The sequence below is a fragment of the Triturus cristatus genome, chromosome 3_1, assembly GCF_964204655.1.
Source record: "Triturus cristatus chromosome 3_1, aTriCri1.1, whole genome shotgun sequence".
In the NCBI taxonomy this organism is placed as follows: Eukaryota; Metazoa; Chordata; class Amphibia; order Caudata; family Salamandridae; genus Triturus; species Triturus cristatus.
This window is the reverse complement of record NC_140583.1, coordinates 1,106,109,376-1,106,129,053: the sequence shown is the minus strand read 5'-3', so window position 1 is coordinate 1,106,129,053 and position 19,678 is coordinate 1,106,109,376. Positions and strand designations below refer to the sequence as shown.

The 19,678-nt window shown below is 43.5% G+C and overlaps 1 protein-coding gene across 1 annotated transcript in view; it reads left to right on the top strand.

The window, feature by feature from the left end:
- The window catches only part of RALB (RAS like proto-oncogene B), a 251,721-nt gene that overhangs the window by 160,868 nt on the left and 71,175 nt on the right, over positions 1-19,678 (top strand). Inside the window, exon 2 of the mRNA XM_085645976.1 lies at positions 9,140-9,308. Coding sequence (XP_085502102.1) covers positions 9,195-9,308 — 114 coding nt within the window. The 5' untranslated portion in view covers positions 9,140-9,194. The remainder of the gene's footprint in view (positions 1-9,139; positions 9,309-19,678) is intronic.

The following is a 19,678-nucleotide window of genomic DNA, read 5'->3' as shown; positions in this document are numbered from 1 at the left end:
CAGTTCAAATCCCTTTGTCGTACTCGATTTTTCATTAATGTTGAGGGCCTTGCTTTTTTGGTCTTTTTTGGGAAACTCCACAGATTCACCCCTTCAGCTTGCTTTTTTCAGTTTGCTTTGGACGGCTTGGGTTGCAGGCGCCAAGTCTGCTTTAAGAGGTAAACCACTCATTCTTTCGCTGGCCATGCCATAAGGCACCCCAGAGCCAGTGGAGTATAATACTGTTCCCCTCAGGCTACTTTTGGCCGGGTATTTCTGTATTTTTTTTGTCTTTTTACAGCCCACTCATCTGCCTTTGTGACATTGCAACGTTCTACCCCCTTTTTAGGTTTCGCCTGAGCCAGCGCATGTGCTGCTCTGCGAGAAACTTAGTGTGTGGGCTTTTAAAAGTCCTACCACAGCTTTTTGGCTGGCATAGATGAGCAGCCATCTGGTTTTCTTCTCTCTTCATGGTGTGCCCACATCGTACACCACTCGCAAGCCTGCTTTCACTTTACTTGTGCCGTCGCGCGCGCGCACCACTTGCGTTCTTTTAAAAAAAAAAATTTACCAGCGTGCGCACAACTCCCTCCGCCTCTCTCTCCCGCTGCAGCCCCCATCTATGCATTCTTCGCCCATGTTCACAGAAGGCTGGAAGGGACCACATTTTCATGGGCCATCTGTCTCCCGCCGGCAGCAGGAGGAGTTCCGGCAGCATTCTCAGAAGCCCCGGGAGCAACACCAGCAACAGGAACAGCGCCTCATGACCCCCTAGCAGCGGACCCCGCTTTCTCGCCAGCAGTGGTCACAGCCACACAGGTACCCCGTTCTCTGCTGCTGCACCATGGTGTTGGTGCACGTCGGATACCTCGTTCTTCCAGTCTTTGGCTCTGTGCGAAACATAGGTATTCTGTGCTCTCACCCCTTGCAGGAGTTTTTCTCTGTCTTATCTCTGCTCTGCCCCTTATTTAATGTCTGTGCCCTGCTCCCAGGGCTTAGGGTAGCTGGAGATCTGACATCCTCATCCCCCCAAATAGCACAAGACTCTTCGCGGGCCTTATTACCGTCTAGGTAAATGCACACATAATAAACATGCTTTTTTTTTTTAGGTGGATAGGGTGACAACATATAACTCTATAGGTGGCCACAGGGTTATTTTAGTCTTTTTCAAACCTTACCAACATTACATTTCCCTTGTGTTATTCCCGAGCATAGTGCCTTGCCTTCCTGTTCCCTTTCATTTCCATTGTTCCAACTTTCTTTTGTGGCAGACTTGAACGTCTCACTGGAGGCGAGGCTGTATAGTCTGTCTTCTCCTCGCCCCCGTTCTATTCCTGCTACAGCTCTGTTTTGTGGAGGAGGGGAGCTCCTAGGTGGCACAATCAGATTCTCAACCAATCTAGTACACATTTGCAGTTGTCTGGAAGGGGGCACTGGGTGGAAACACATTTACCAAGAACCCTCCCAATATGTTTTCAATTATTTAATCGGATGCATTTCAGCTTCGCATAGAATTTATCACCCCCCCAACCCCTATGTATACATTTTCCACTCCCACTTTGGATTCTGTGTTAAGGTTTTGGTATATGGTTGATAATAACCCTCGATTCTTTAGTGTTCATGGTGATTTGTTTCATTACAGAATTAGGCTAGGTAGTATTAAGCCTTCCAAACAGTATGTTTGTGTGTGTATATGTATACACACAACCCAGTACACTAATAGTAGATGCATTTTACTCACCAGTTGTGACTGTATTATAATCCCTACCGCTATAATCCCTAGTCTTTCATCTAGCTGGGCTTTGTCATGGATGCTCTTACCAACTCCTGCCTCAGCTTCCCACAGGTTTCAGGGTGTTCTTGTTCAGCAGAAAATACAGCAGTTACATTGGTGGACGGTGATGCTTTCAGAAAAGAGATAGCACATCCCTCAAGCACAATGATCCTCACATTGCCTGCTCGGCCCCAGACAGTGCATGAGAGAAGTTACCCTGGAGGATAGCCTGTGCATGACTCCATGCTTAATTGGTTTAAAAAAAACAAGCATTGGCATAGCCAATAGGTCTCGCCTTTGGGACCTTATAAGTGTTTAGCCATGCAACAGTTGATGTTGTTGCACCAAGGATATTCTGCTACATAACTAAATACTTATAAGGTCCCAAAAGCGATACCTATTGGCTATGCCAATGCTTGTTTCCCTTTCCTACAAAAATCCTCCAGCTCAAATTAGGACAGGAACAAGTGTGATGGTACCTGTACTCTGCCCTCCTTCTAGACCCATTTGAAAGCTGACACCTTATCTCCCTAATCAGGGGGTGCCTACCTTGTTGATCACTCGTTGCCCAAGTGTGCCTTCACACCCCTGCCCTTCCCCTGCCCCTCCCCTGCCCCTCTCCACTGCACCCTCCCCCCCGATCTTCCATCCCTAACCTTTTGGAGCAAACCTTACCATTGCGGTTGAGCCTGCTATGAGGGAGGAAGGGGTGTGCGCCATTTCTTGCCTGGCCCCAGGGTTTGGGCCAGGTTATGGCTCGAGTTCAATAAGACCTGTTTCTCATGTTGCATCTCTAAACTTTCGGTTAGCCTGGCAGCCCCTAGATTAACTAAGCTTGGGTGCAAGACCAGCATGGTCGTAGCTGAAGGGCATCACATCCTCTTAGGTCTATTGCATTGGATGAGATCTTGCATTAATTTCTTAACAGGAATTGACTTAATTCTACAAGCATCAAAAGTGGATTGCTTTTAATTCTCTAAACCAAAATACCCTCTCTAAATACCTCTCCTTTCTGTTAACTGCAGAGCCTCCAGCCCTGCGGCTTAATCTTTTGGTTCGCATTACGGTGGAAGGGACAAGACGACTCTGGTGTGTTCAGGTTGCCTAATTCGTAGGCAACTCCTAGCAGCCCCTGGGCCAGAGTTGGTTAAATGTACATGGGCCTTTACATTTCTGTTAGCTGGTGAACAGGAGCACGTTTCCTTCTCCATACGTTAAAATTCCTGACCTGTTTTTGCCGCCAAAATCTGACGAAACGTTGACACTATTTGTTTTCTGGGTTCTCATTTAGACTGCTTGGCTCTTTGAACGTTCCCATGTCAAGCCCCTTGTAAATTTCACGCTGGGACGTTTAAACGAGTTCCCAAACCTAGTTTTCCCCGATGATGTCACGCCCGTGTGAAATCCTTTTTCCTCACGAGGTCAGAGCCAATAAGTCACCCAACCCTGCTGGAGCACATCCTCTCCCATCCACATTTTATGATTTATTGTTGCTGCTTTAAGATTCCAAAATGCCGAGTTATTCAGTTCTAGGCTCTTTTCGTTGTATGTTTGAGAGTGTATTCGCTGTCCCCCGGCCCCCCCCCCCCCATCCCCATGGCTGAGGGATTTCACAGAAGTATATTTAGACTGTCTTATTTTTGCAATTTTACTGATTGTGAGTTTTAGTTCTCACAAGAGTTGATGTAATAAATTGTACACATTAGGAGGGTGTATTTTGAACGTCTGCAATCCTGCAAACGTCTTGCTGAAGAAGGAGAATAGATATTTTAGGAGGGATGGATACCGCAAGAAACGTGTAAGGTGTGCGTTCATGAGGACGGTCACAGACAGGTTAGAGAGGACACGTGCGTTGGTAGCAGCTCTTCAAGGCCGATCTGTCGCTGCTCATGCCACCACTGAAATGAGGGAAATATAGATCCAATTTCAGATCACGCTGTGAGTCTGACTTATGAGATGAAAATAAACCAACTATTCAGATGGCGGTATTTGAAATAAAAGTAATTCCAGTTAATTCTTGTAGCTTGACCTAAAGCTGGCAGAAAATGGTAAAGCGCTGGAGGGTGAAATACAATTAAGTATGTTGGTGAACAGTTCCTTAGTTTTTTAATGTCTTCATAAGTCTTTGTTTGGATGCACACAATGACGAATATTAAGGATTTGAAGTGTAATCTTGTCCTCGCAAAATGTTTTTTTAGTAATTCATTGAAGTCAGTCTGTAGCCATAAATGCTCATGAGTCCCGATGATAAAAATGTGTTCTAATACTTGATCATTCAAACCATTAGTAGTTGCCTCTCTGTTTTACTTTTTTCTGTGTGTGATACGTTGGCATCCCGTTAGATGGTGTGTACTGGGCATGTTTTCAAGTCTGATTTGAAAAGGTCAGCCAAGTAAAGTGTGGCCCTTCACCTTGGGCTGAATTCTAGGCACTTCTCCTCACCTCACCGTTATGGGGCAAGAGTACTGTAATCTTCTAACTAGTTTGTTTTTCACTGTATCTCATCGACATTTCTGTTCCTTGTCTTTTATTATTTTAACATTTTAGGGGCCTTTGCTGTACTCACCCCTCTGGGACTTATCCTTTGTTCTGTGTGCACTTAGCACCGTTTACTGCAATGCACGCTGGGAGCTGGGCAGACCTATCTGACCACCAACAGCCACACCCTCTTAGAAGAAAAAAAGCCTGCTGCAATGTGAGTGGTTGGATTTTGAACTGCTAAAATGCAGTAACTGGAATCCGCAGTGGGCTGCTGCCCCTCTGCCTTGGAATGGAAATATTAGCTGGAGTTCTGCTCCGGTGTCCTCATCCCAGACATGTCTGAATTGCACAGAATAGAATTCTGAAAGATTTCAAAGGAAGCCTCCTCCGAAGTAGTGCTAAGACCCCAAAAAACCCTGTCAGTTTCTACTCTCCTACACTGCTGCTTCTGGATGAATTGCCCATCCTACCATCTAATCCAGCAAAAGTTAATTGAATTGTCTAGAAGTCTTCTCTACTTTTAACCAGTGATCAGATGACAACTATGCAGGCATATGCTTAAAGTGTTGGTGAGCCTGCTTTCTGGTAATAATACTTGTCTGAACTACCTAACTATATGCTTACCTTTGTGGGAATCCCTGCCACCCTTCGACATCCCTGATATCGCTAGCTACCCACCATTCAGTGCTAACTGGCAACTAGATTCTTAGTCTGGGTGCTGGTGGTAGAATTCCTGAGCAGCACTTGGAGATCCTGGGCTGTGAAGAGGTCTAGCACCTGACTGGCTTGCTTGATAGTGGAATCCATAGCTTAGAGGTTCCAGAGAGCTCCATTGTTTATCCCTTTATTTGTGTAGATACACATACCATTTCCTCCTTTGTGTCACCACTCAGCTTGACTACTTTAATTTGTATGAACTATTTTTCTAGGGTCAAAGCTGTTGCCCAAGTGTCACTAGAACCCCAGTGTCACAAGGTGGCTGACACTTTTGTAATTGGTAAACCCAAAGACTAGTCTGTTAAGATTTTATTGATCAACATATTAAAACACATATGCGAAGTAGGAAAAATATGTAGATGGTTTAAGGGTTTGTCGAAGTTCAATGAAATTACCTGAACTATGTTGCATATTTAATAGTGACCAACCGGAACCATCAGTTTTGGTAGGATAATGGATACTGCGATCCCCTCCTACTGAGTCGCTCTGGCCCATTATCTCAATGAAAGACAATCGCTATCCTATTTTGTAAACAATACATTACAAATAACACTATGGTAATTATCATTTTAATGATTGGATAACGTAAGTTTTATGTAACTTGGGTTTTTAGTGTGAGTACTTTGTCGGGGGATTTTTTTTTTAAAGGGTTTACTTTTTTTTATTTATTTTTTACTGTATATTACAATTTAATGTAGTATTTTTTTTTTTTCATTTTCTTTTTTTTTTTTTTTTAAATCTTTTTTATTCACAACTTGTTGGTCATCACGATACATAATCACAGTCACATATTGCAGCAATTGCAGCTCAGTAAATGTAGTATTTTTTAAATAACTATTCTGGTAGAAGTTTTTATCTTTATCAAGATTGAGTCTCCACCATCGCCCTCTATAACTGCTCTACCTAGCTACCTTAGACGTCAAAGAAGCTGTAGAGACTCTGTTTTCCGTCACAAACCAAGTACCCATGTCTAGTTCGCAGGTAAGACCTGCAGTCTCAACTTATTTGACTATATAGGTGATTCCCATACATTTAGATCTTTGGGAAAAATTCAAACAGTAACTCTGGTTCCCATAAATTCAGAGATTTGGCAAAAGGCCTCATAGAAACTCAAGGATAAATGAACAACCTAGTGAACAGAATATTTAGATATTGAGCATGCGTGTGCCATTGTCGAGACAGTGATTGCGCATTTTACGTTGTAAATCATAAGGGATTGTTTCAACCTTAAAGGTCCCTATGCAAATCTTTTGTACTGCACATGAATGTTAAAGCGGTTTGTTTCTTTTTTAGGTGGAAGCATACCAGACAGCACAGCAGTCTGATTTGCTGATGACACCCTGGGTACATTCTGAAAGCTCCCACGGGAATACGTTCCGCCAATTGCTCACTATTGACTTTTTTGCGGTTTTTAACTCACATTAGCTTGCTTTCTACTTGCTGGCTTTATTTGTTTTTGGCTGTCCAGTTTGAGTTTGTCTCTTCCGTTGCCCAAACCCTGTGTACTGTATTCTTCATCAGCTCTGGGTTTCTGTAAACAGGCCTTTACATCTTTTTCTTATCTTGTCCCATTTGCTGTGCATTCAAAGACCGAGGTCAAATGTCAGGGTATGTCTTCCATAGAGCTTGGTGTTTATATTTTTTCTCTGGCTTCAGTGTGACCAGCATGCGGGCTACTGGGGCCTGCTTAAGGAAGGCTGTACAAAGTATTTGTATGTACCCCACGCTGCTCTACTGTACCCCACTCTGCACCATGCCACTGCACACTATGCTACACCACTGCATTCCAATGCCCTCTACACAACTGCACCTACACCAACTTGTTTGCACAACTGCACTTTACTCCATTACTCTATAACATTCTACTCTACGTCACTGCATGCTACGTCACTTTATACCGTTTCGCTCTACGTCACTGCACTCTACACCACTCTATTCTACTCCGCGCCACTGTACTCACCATCGCCGCTCTCTGCACCACTCAGCTCTGTACTGCTCTACGCCACTGCACTTTGTAACTGTACTCTGTTCTGCACCCCTCACCTCTACACTACTCTACTGCACTCGGTGCCACTACACTCTGCACCCCTGTACTATACACCACTTTACACCTCTGCACTTTACCCTGCACTACACCACTCTACCGTGCACCACTCCAATCTATGCCAATTCACTCTACTTTGAAACAATCTACTCTATGCCAGTCTACTCTGTGCCACTTTACTCTTCGCCACTCTACATGTCGGCACCTTGTTTATGCACTCTACTAAAATGTTCTTAAAACCAATACATTCTGCACTGTTGCACTCTATGCCAATTTACTCTTCACACCTGTACTTAACGCCACTTCACTATAGGCCACTCGACGACAGTGCAGTCCATGATACTCCACTCTTTAATGCTCTACTCCATTAAACTGTGCTCCACTGACACACTATGCTACTCTACAGCACTCTGCCATTCTGTGACACTACTCCACTGTACGATACTCTACATGACTGCCTCTATGCTACTTTACTCAACTGTATTCTATGACACATTACTCCACTCTATGCTACTCCACTCAACAATCTACTCTGCTCTACGCCACCCTAATCTATAACACTCTACGCAGCACCCTCCCCACCACTCCACTTTGTTCTACAACACTCCACCACACTATTTGCTACTCCACGTTGACACACTACTCCAGTCTGGCATTCTACTTCACTCTAGGCCACTCAACTCTACGCCTTTCCGCTCTGCGACACTCTACTCCCTCCACGACACTCCACAACACTATTCACTATTCCATGGCATGCCACTTCACTCCTCTCAGTGCTGATACTGGTGTAACAGGTCTTCAGTGCCACTCAACTCTACTGGACGCCACTCCACAACACTCCACTGTACGACACTCCACATCACTCTCCTTTACCCCACTAACTTTTAGCAATGTTGAACAGCTGCCTCTCTTTTGTACAACATGGCTAAAACATATTGCCAAAGCCAATTGCCCTTCCATAGGCGAGACCTATTGGCTTTGCCAGTGCTTATTTCACTTGCCATTTGTTTGGTACTTCAATGTGTTATATAATTTTACATGTACATTTCTGCACAACGACATGCAGACGTGTGTGTTTACAGATATCGGGGCATTTTCTCCATGTTTTCATAGCAGATCATTAAAAACATCCTAGAGGATGCACTTAACTATTCTTTTCCAATGAGTAATCGACAAAGGGTGTTAAAAATGAAATGGATTATGAGATGGGCATTGCTGTGGGAGAGCGGTGGCTGGGGAACGAGGAGGGGCTTTTGGGAGTTTGATATAATTGCTCTAACAAACATTGCGGCTTCCTAGAGTGCCTTTTCTAAAGCTATATATATTGCCGGCCTGGGGCCCTTGTTGCCATTGTGACCGATTCTCATTGTCCTCTAAATTGAGATATTTCATTTCCATCTGGTTCTGGCCCCGGTGGAAATGTGCATCTCGACGATGTAAAGAGCGTGAACAGCGTCGAGACCCGAGGAGGCTTGTGGATTTTAGGATTTAAATTACCATTTGAAATCCATCCCATTTTCACCACCGAGCCTCCCTGTGTGCGCACAGAACTTTCCAACTGAGCCAGCTTAAGTCATGTGGTGTGCCCTACTTTGATCACTGTGTCAGCCAGCTTGTCAGGCCACTTGCACTATTCACATAGGACCGACCCGTTTCTCGTTTGTCATAGACACTTTCACCAAGTGGGTTTTTCATTGCTAAATAAGGTGGGCAGGGGGGCACATCTGCCAATTTGTATGCCTTTGGTGGAAGTCTTAATTTTATGTGAATCTTGCTTATTTCACTCCTGTGGTGAAGCTAACCTCGAGGAGCTGAAATAGTTTGGTTTTTGCCTCATTGGTTCCATTTGTGGGCATGCTGATAGCGCACAAAAGCTGTCATTCAAAAGAGAATAGAAGATTTTAACGTACATAAATCCGCATTCTACAGGGAATTCATTCCTACCAAGCATTCGTGTTTCATTTGACTTCTCCTTTATCGAGAAAAGCGCTTCTGGCTTTGTACGTTTAGGTGCTTGAAGCCACGATTTATGTGAACTTGCCTTCAGCTCTTTCCATCTGCAAGAAGATTTAAACCTGAGTTTAGCTCTTTTTGTGTAAAAAGACCTTGAATTTAGCTTTTTTGTTTTTTTTGTTATTTACCAGCTGCTCTGAGGAAATTTCTACCGATCGTCACTCACCAGCCTTGGGGACCAGAACAATGGCTGCAAACAAGAACAAGAACCAGAGCTCGCTGGTCCTGCACAAGGTGATCATGGTTGGCAGTGGTGGTGTTGGCAAGTCAGCTCTTACTCTGCAATTCATGTATGATGAGGTAAGGGGATTCTGTAGCACTAACTGCACCTTTTTTGTGTACCAAGATTTTTATGCTTTTACGTTTGCCCTCGATTTGTTTTTGAAAGAAGGTAACGATTAATAGCGATTTTGCACACATTTCTAACAAAGAACAATACAGAACGGGGAGATGTGCTTTCGTTTACAGGTAGAGCTTTCCAAATGAAATGGAAAAGCCAGATTCTCTTTCTACAGGCATTGACTGAAACCATTGTTGAAGGATTTCCCATGTGATGCCTTCACCATGATGGCAATAAAAAAGATGCAAGAAGACAAGACATCAAGCTTCCTTCTAGGCACTCGCATATATGGAACTTCGTGCTGGTTTAAATCTGTCTGGTCCCATCCCTCCTACAGGGGAGGAAAGAACCAAAGAATCCTTTTCACGAGCAGCATCGAGTCACATGGTAAACCACTCCGCAGCCTAACTCGGAATGTCTAGCCTCCTCCAGCCCGTTGACTCTTGCACCCTAACCCTCTGCAACCCCGTCTTCCTTCTTGCCTTCCTTAGCACCTTTTACTTTCTCCCTCCCTTTTCTCCCAGACCCAGCGCCTACCTTACTGCCCAAAACGTGCTTCATTGTTTGCAACTAGGTTTGCTCTGTCTGTCTCTAGAGTATGCAGAATGTCAATATTGCACTATGTTGAACCTTAGTGTGCTATACTTTCATCTTTAGTGTGCTATACTTTCATCTTTATGCCACGTGGATGTAGCTATACTTTCAATTTCTCCTGGGACAAATTGGGTGAATATGGACAAAAATGATGCCTTCGTCTTTAACAGCGCCTTACATTAGATGTTAATCAAGACTCCATAAAGTTGTTATTGCTTATGCTTGTTTTTCTAATCCTGCAGTGTTGGTTGACTGTTTCACGTTAGAATTAATGCTGCTTTATAAAATGGCTTTTTGGAAGCACATGTATTTTAAATTGCTTTAACACAGGGAAAAATGGATGAAAGTTTGGACAACGTCTTGCAAATGTTGAAGGACAGCTTTCGGAGGTTCCCAGTCAATGATCTCAGTGGTGTACTGACATGTTTGCTTAGAAAGGACTTGTCATAGAGCACTCATGGCTTTCTATATATTTTTTGCTGTTGATGTATTGTCTTTGTTTATAAGGTACATCCCACCTGCTATTTTCACCTGTTCACCTTTGAGAATTCAGCCTCCAGACCGTTGCAATGCACTGATCCATTGGATATTCTGAGCCCATATCTTGTTTTAGCTTCTCATTGGGCCCAATTATAGCACCCGGTTGTACCCAAGAAATCACTCATTGCTGGTTCTAAAGCAATCTCTTCCTATGTAGTCACCTGTGGTGAAAGTGCTTTGGTATTAGTGCTGCTGACTGGGAACTGAGGACAATGCCAAGCTACTTAATCGTTCCTCTCCATTATTGGGACCAGTTGTGCATCGTAGGATCCTCGTGGATAGTTCTGAACCTAGAATATTCCTGCCCATTTGCAGGGACCCTTGAATACTTTCTGTTCAAATTTTTCCAGTCTATCTGTAGATGGAGGTAAACATCTCATTGTCCATAAAGACAGCCAGTTTAATTTTTTTTCTAAAATCAGAAAAAGGTATCTTTCAATAGAGTAGGACCACATTGCAGCACTTTACGTCAGGCAGTGTTGCAATCCTTATAACCTACATACGGTGACAGAAAAATGAAGGAAAAGGTGCCTGTTGGGTGAAGGGTGCAGAAGATGCAGATAAAATTACACACTTGTTTAAAGAAGTCTGTATCTTCCCTTTCCAGCAAGCACTGTAGTGGCAGTGTGCCTCACAGTCTCAGTTCTTTTTTCTGAATCATGCAGAGTAGATCGCAGAAAACTCTGTTTTTGTTTTACCCAATTTTTTCTTTCACGTTTTTCTCAACAAAAGTTAGGATTTTTGTGTTTCGTTCGAAGTCTTAGAAAACCATCTTCTTTATTCACCCACTTTTACTACCAAAGAGAACATTTTTCTTGAAAAAATTCCACCACTCTTCATGGAATGTCCCTCGTATGGGTGGGAAAAGGCTTCTTCAGACCTATATTCTGTGTGTGTGGTATGTCTTCCTCCCTCACACTCAGTTAAAGAGTGTAAATCTTGTCAAAAGATGTCCAAAAGAGCCCTTAAAGACCAAGGGCCCTTATTCCTCTGAGGAAAACATAAAAACCTACTTAATGAAGAAGCGAAGAAGCCGTTGAAGAAAGAGGGCAGAGTGGGGGCTCCTTCTTCTGAGACCAGACCCTCTTGTGATGAAGACTTCCATAGAGGGAGATCTAAAGAGAGAAAGCGGAATAAACATTGCCACCATCATTTGTATTTATAGGTTTTATGTCTCACATGGCTACCCAAATAGGGTTTCCTAGCACCGCAGAAGAAACGGATTTTAGCCTCAGTCAGTCTGGCATTGCCAGTTAGTAAAGCCAAGTCTTAAGATGTTTCCAGAAAATAGCTTTGGAGGGCCTAGTATGAAGTTGTAAAGGAAAGGGATTCCACAAATTCGTTGCCAGATATGTAAAAGATCCTCCTTCCTGTCTAACACAAGATATCTAAGTAACATTGACCAGTTCAAGGTTGACCGAGTGTAGGGATCATTATGGTCACTCTCTCCATTCCCAAAATCACCAGTCAACGTCAAGACGTGCGTCGGCACTGACCTGCTTGCCGTCAAGAAGTAGGACGATAGCACCACCGACTTCGACACAAAAACCACAGGTACCGTTGCACCCAACATCTCTTCCACCTACATCAAAGGCAGTGCCAACCTCACAGCTGTCAATTCCGAGACTATTTTGGGTAATATGACCCCAAAGTCAATGTTGGTCGAGAAGACTTTAATGCTGTGGGCGTCAAGATCACTGTTAAGACACTTGACGTCAAGAAAATCTATGTCAAGGCATTCTGAAGCCTCTGTTTTTCCTGTTTCTTCTGATGATCATCAATCCTATTAGGAGGAAACATCTTCCATTCTGAGACCAAGGCTAATCATCCCAGCAAAGGACCCTGTACAGGAACCTCTAACACCTCTATACTTACCTTTTAGACCTGCTTCACCAATATGCCTTTCTATACCAAATACATCTTCATTGCCGCAAGTGCTGCTAGTGGTGCCAAGAGCTACATTAAAGTCGCCAGTTACTGCCAGATCAGTTCAGTCAGCTTCTCCGACATGCTGCACACTAAAATAAACTGAAAATAATATCTCCTCTTTCAGCTGCAACAACTGTCATTCCACGGATTCCTATTGCACCTGTATTTCTACTACTCAGCTGTGTCACCTCTTAGTCTTAGATAGAGGAGTAACCAAACTAAACATATAACTGCAGACTCCTCAAGCAGCAGTATCTGTGATAACAGAGACTCTTAAGCTAAGGCCCTCTCCAAGACCTATGTTACCTTTGGTGCCTGGGTTCTCAGAGCTTGCAGAGGAGAAATGTCTTAATCCATTAACTGTTAAAGCTGCAACACCTCGATTTTTTTTCCTTTCTAAGTATAACGCCTCCCACCAAGTTCCTATTTATCTAGACAGATCCTAAACCAGATTCTGTAATTGTTTCAGCTATGAGGAAATGGCATTCTTCAGCTCCAGTGATTTCAGTCCCTCCTGAAATGGAAAGTAAAATACTTGCTGTTGTGGGAAGAAATGTTTATAGTTCTGCTGCTTTTGCCTTTAAGAAATCTAAATCATCAGATGTTTTAGCCAGCTATAATAGAACATTATGGGAATTTCTATCTGTGTTTGCAGATGACTTTCCAAAAGATACAATGCATTTATGTAAATAGTACAAGCAGGTCAAGCTGTTTCTAACCTGTGTCTATCAGTGATTCGATTTATTCTGCAGACCTTTATATTACACAGTTTTGCTATGGTATTGCACTTTGAAGATCATCCCGGCTTATTTTAATTTTTCTGAAGCCAGATACTCAATTAACGATCATGAACCTCCTATTTACTGGACCAGTTTTATTTCAGCCTCACCAACAAAGAGATTGAGCCAAGGAAAGAAGGAGACAAAAACTTTGAAGGATTTAGGGTTTTAAGAGAAGTTCTACTGTTTCAATTACCGTTGCAGAGATTACAGATAACAGTTCAGACAGAGGGAGGATGCATTAAGTGGTTCTTCTACCCTCCGGGTCAGCAACAACAGAGGAATATATCCCCTCAATGGCCCTTCTTCCCTCATTCTCAAGGTCAGCAGCAACAAATACAGCAGCAGTCCATTGTAGAAGCAATTGAGAAAGAGGTCAAAAACAGCAGCAAGCTCTTACAATTCCTGCTCTCAGTTGAAACAGTGAAAAGCCTCCTCCCTCTGCTATGTTTCCTACTCTGATGAGAAGGACGGTCTCAAACCATCCAGCAGAGTGGAGATTGACAACCAGCGACAAATGGATTTTAAAGATCACCCAGAACGGTTACGTCATCCAGTTAAAAAATCCACCTCCATCAATACCTCCAAAGCCAGCACCAAAACATCAATTGCTGCAATTAAGAATGAAGGTAAAATATCTGCTTCAAAAACTAGAAATAGAACCAGTTCCTCCATTTCAAAGAGGTAAATGTATCTATTCAAGATACCCAATTAGGTTCCCAATTAGAGCAAGAGCAAGGAAACAGAATTCAGAACAATCTGCAACCTAAGACAGGCAAACAAATGAATCCAGAAACAAAAGTTCAGGAAGCTAGCTTTATACCAGATATATCCACACTTAATGAGTTTTGATTTACTCTGTGGATCTTGAAGATGTGTACTTCCACATACACTTTGAGGAAAAATGACAAAGTTTAGGATTTATGATAGACAAAGTCATTCTTTTTGTGTTGAATTTGGCTCTGAGAACATTATCTAAATACATGGGCGTGGTTGCAGCTCACGTCCGAAGTAAAAAGATTTACATTTATCATCATCTAGATGATTGATTGTTTAAACACCTTCTACTCATCAAGCACAGTTTTGTATTCAACACCACAACCAAGTTATTAACAAAACTAGGCTTATGTGTCAACCAAGAGAAGATGATATTATTCTCGCTTCATTATCTTGACTACCAAGGAGCCACACTGGATACTAAAAGTGTGTCCTTCAGAGAAAAGAGTGTCTAACATTTTATAAAAATGTCACCAGTTGTTTCAGACACCACATCCAACTGCTCTTCAGATTTCATCTCTACTCTAATCCGTGGCGTCATGCATTATTCTAGTCCCCAATGGAGGTCTTCATATGAGACTTATACGACATTTCCCCAAAGATCAGTGGCTCAATTTAACAATTCAAGCAGTTCATTTTCCAGGCCTTCAGAATTGTCAAGTGGATCTCTTAAGCAGATACTTTGCAGACGACCAAAAATGGGGACGATTCAGTCTTTTTAGACTTTTTCCAAGACTGGGTTTTTCCAAAATAGATTTATTTGTGACAAGAGAAAACCCCAAATGCCCAAACGTGTAATCGAGAATACGGAAATCAAATTCTTTGGGTAATGCCCTTTTGATTGGTTGTTAAAGACATTTTTTTCTCTATCGTTACCGCCAATCCCTTTGATTCTAACAGTACTGCTCAAGCTCAAATTATTAAATGCCATCATTATTATAATAGCACAAGGACTCAGACAATGGTGGTATCCAGGCTTAATTCCCCATTCCAGGAGGCTCCACAAGATGTTTTAGTGCAAATACAATCTTCTGTCGAAAATGCAAAGCAGAATTTATCACCCCAATGTACAATACTTGAATTTGGGAGGATAGCTCATGAGGTAATTCTATACGGACATTTGACCCTTCCACCAGACTTATGACAATTCTCAAGGAAACCAAACGACCTACCAAACGTTCTTCTTAAACTTGTAAGTGGAAAAGATTTGCCATTTCATATTTCACTATACTAATTCTCCACTAATCCTTTATGGGTTCCGGAGTAGCGTGCTACTCGCCGAAAAAGCGATTTGATACCTCGTCAGGGTTAGTAAGCGCTGAATAAATGCAATTACAACACAATACAATATGGTGCCTCAGTAATAATAGCAATTCATAAAATGTCAAGACAATGTCATTTTACCCTATCTATTTAATTTGGCTCGATCACATCTACATTTCAATTCTGTTAACGTTCATTTAGCAGGTATTGCAGCATGCAGTAAATGAGCAGCACAAAGATCTTTCACTATGCAGTTGTAACAGATTTATTGGAAAGATTACTTCTCCTCGTTGGCAGTTAAATCTATTCTTATCTAAACTGATGTCTCCACCTTTCGAGCCCATGCGTAAGACCTAAATCCAACACACCTCTAAGATAGTTTTTTTTTCGTAGCCATTAATTCAGTGAGGGGAGTTAGTGAGATCCAAGCTCTTTCCTCCGTAGACCCATACACATTATTTCAAAACAATAGGGTACTGTTCAGAACACATCCATCTTTTTTTAAAATTTTTCTTTTTACCTAAAGTTGTCTCTGATTTTCATATCAATCAGACAAGCTCAAATCTAGTATGTTTTAGTTGTACTTCTTCAGCAGAAATGATCCCTCGTTTGTTAGATGTTATAGTTCTTACATTTTATATTTGGGCTAAACTACAAATATTTTTAAAAGAAACAAGTTGTTATGGACCTCTCCAAATGGGTGTGACTTCCCCTAAACAAACCATAGCCAGATGGATAGTTTTCTGTTTTACTCTTAGTTATCAATTAGCTAAAAAGACTCTTCTTGGTGAGCCCAGTGCTCATTCTACGTGTAGCAAAGCAGCATCTGTTGCCTGGATAAGAAAATCTCCATTAACAGAAATATGTAAAGCAGCCACGTTTAAATCTGTTCATATTTTTCCATGCTTTATTGTTTGGATGAGGATCTAAGAACGGACACTTTATTAGGTCTGGCAACATTAAATTATCTTTTTAACTAAGAAGATTCTGACTTGCACTACCTTTTCTTAGAACATCTCTGTAACTCATTTTGCTTATAGCTGTGTATTGACACCGATGGTTTAAGGATATGCTAGCTACTCTATTCTCCTTTTGACTATCAGTGAGGATCCTATGCTGCAGAAGAAAATGTTATTTACTTGTAATTCTAGTTCTGCATCATAGGTATCCTCACTGAAGTCTTCAATAACTATCCCTCCTCCCCGGTTATCAATACAACTGTTCATCTTTCTCAGTTACAGCATATCACCATTTAAAAGGAACTGAGGCTATGAGGCAAACTGCCAGTACAGTGCATGCTGGGAAGGGAAGCAGCTGGCTTTTTAAAGCGGGAGTGCATTTTCTGGGCAGCTTCTGCACTCTTGACAGGCACCTTTTCCTTCATTTTCCTCTCACACTGTATGCAGGTAGTAGATTTATTTGGATGGAGCAGAACATTGCCTTCAGTCAGTTGATATAATGTGCTCTTACTCTATTAAAGTTTACCTTTTCAGGTAAAAAAAAAAAAGGTAAAAGCAGGCCTGTCTTACTATTAATTAGGGTATCAGTGAGAAGGTGGCCTGATATATGCTGTCCACTAGTTCTAGTGGGCACCTTGTATCAGTCCAAACAACCCCTTATGGTGAATTGGTTAAAGACAACCTTTATTGAAAGCTATCCTAGTGGTAGCTATGGAGAGCAGCTTTAAGGCTAAGTCTTGAAGGAATGTAAAGCGGCTTGTTTTACCAGTCTATAATCTCTTGAATGATCAAATGAAAGGACAACCACACAAGGTATATATTTAAAATATATGTATTTAAGATAAAACACACCCCTCTAGACTCTTTATGAGGCTGGAGTTCGAAGTACTTAATTTACTAGTTAGCAATCCTCAGTAATAGCACAAATACACGTTTGGGCCCAAGGGGCGTACCAAACCATATACAAACAAAGTGGTATAAGAACCACAACTGAACTAGACACAAGGCCTAGAGCCTGTAGAATCGCTGGTACCCCAAGGAACCACCCAAGGTAGTGACACAGGGGACCCACGGGGGCCGTGTGCAGTGTGTAAACACAACCGCGGGTTCCCGTTGGCTTCTATGGGCAATGTCGCAGTTGGAAATTTAAAGATTAGGGACACTTAGAATCGAGTCCGGACCAAACCCCTTTGGACTTAAAAAGTTCTAGGGGTAGCACACACGGGAGCACTGGAGTACTCATGTTACCTCACCCAGGGAAGCCGAGTGCATAGGTGTCTTTTGGTGTCGGGTCGCGTTGTCGATTACAATGGAAGCTGGCGAAGAACTGCTGCTGCCGTGAAGAGGAGAAGTGTCTGAAGAGATCCAAGCCTGGATCTAGGATGGAAGGAACCTGAAAGCAGAGGGGACAGAGTCTGGGTCACTTGCCAGTGACCGAGGGCAGGATGGACCAATGCCCACAGATGTCAGGTGCTTCAGGTGAGTTGACGGGTGTCTTGACTCTTCAGCCACGAGGTCCAGGAGGCGTCGACGAAGTCCACGAGCCGGATTCGAGCTGTCACACGAAGTCTGTTGAGTGCTGCGGTGTCGGCGACCAGATTGGACCCAACAAGCCTTGGCAACGGCAAGTCCCGTAGAAAGAGAAGGACGTTGGGGCAGATCAGCAAGGTCTGAGGGACTCACCCAGCGAGGGTAAGTCAGGGCACGTCTGGAGCAACCAGGAAAGCCCAAGCAGAAGAGGAGTTGCCTTCGTGGGGACCTACTAGCCAATGGGCTAGCGATCGCGAAGGAGCCTCGAGCGGTCGCACTGGAACCTGGCCCACGGGTCACTCGTGGAGTGGAGGCCAGAGATCTTCGTGCAGTCAGTGCTCAAGGCAGGGGCTACTAGGAGCCCAAAGCAGAACTTCAAGGATGAACAAAAAGTCGATGTACCAGCAATAGTACGCGGTGCCCAGGGGTAACGGTTCCTCGTCACCCACGATAGCCACGGGCCTCAGCTTTGCTGTGGACTCAGGGTAGCCTCGGGGAAGTCAGGAAATCCACCTCTGATGATGCAGAGACTTCGGCGTCCAACGGGAGCTTCGGAATTGCAGACCGGACAGTTGCTTCTTTGGTGCCTGCCAAGCAGGGGAGTCACTCCTTGACCCCAAGGGAGATTTCTTCCGTCTTCTAGTCGAGATAGAAAGTCGAAGGTCCAGGATATATGTTGCAGAGTTTCGTCCAGGGTAATCTAAAGTCGCAAGGACTAGGTTCCCATACTAGTTTCGTCCAGGGTAATCTAAAGTCGCGAGGACTAGGTTCCCATACTTCTACTAAGTTTGGGGGTTGGACATACACTAGGGACCCACCTATGGGAGGGTTTGGAAAGAGGGGTGGTTACACCCATTTCGTTTGTCCAGTTTCACGCCAGAGCAGGGGCAGGTAGCCCCTGCAACCGGTTTGAACTGGACTATGCACAGGGACACCAAGTGTGCCCCCAGTGCAGGACATCAAAGCACCAGAGAGTGCTCCCGCCCAGCCCCAATACACATCTGCCTGTCTGGGGAGGTGGTTACACCTCCCTGGGACAGGAAACCTATTGTCCAGGCCTCCCCTGCTGGAGATTCGGTCAGCAGCAGGAGACCAGACCCGTGTCTGTGGCAGAGGCATCCATTTTGTGATGCCAGGGCTCTAGAAAGTCCTACCGGGTTAGACCAATGTGAACATGCCTTTCCCTCTAGAAGGGTGAAATGCTACCCCTGCCGCCAGAATTGGCGGGGGGATAGTATTCCAAAGCATTTGACACCAAACACAACATGTTTCCGTGCAGCTATCCCAAATTTAGCATTTACCGCGAGGTTATAATGCACTTAAGAGTATATGGTCAGGCTGCACCACAAACCGCATCAGAGGAGGTACTCCGAACGCTGCAGAGGGGCTCTGCTCATGCAGGGGCACCCTCTCGCATAAAAACCAAGCACTCTGCCTTCAGGATTGTTAAGGCCTGCCATAGGAGTGACTTATAGGTTGTATACGTTTGTGCAATGGTAGTGACATAGGTAGCCTATACCACTGTAAGGGGTGCAAGCACCACCTTTCCCAGGCTGCAGTAGCAGACCTGTGGTGCCATTTTGGAGTGCTTCCCAGGAGTGGCATAATACATGCTTCAGCCCCTGGTAGGCCTCTGACGTACCTATGCCCTAGGTACGTAGTATACCATATACTAGGGTCTTATAAGGCACTCCAGAATCCAATTAGATATGTACCTAATGTACATGCAAACCATTTTAGAGAGGAAGCAGCTAGGCTGGGGTCCTGATTAGCAGGGCCACAGCCAGACTAAGGTCGAAAAACAGTGAAACACCAGCAAAAAGTGGGGGTACCCATGTGAAGCAGATCCTACTCTCCTACAGTATCATCATCTTTATGAACATTGAGGTGACTTACCTCCATTTATAGATTGATTCTCGAAAAGAAATTGTTCAGTGGTACCTGCAAATTGGTGGGAAC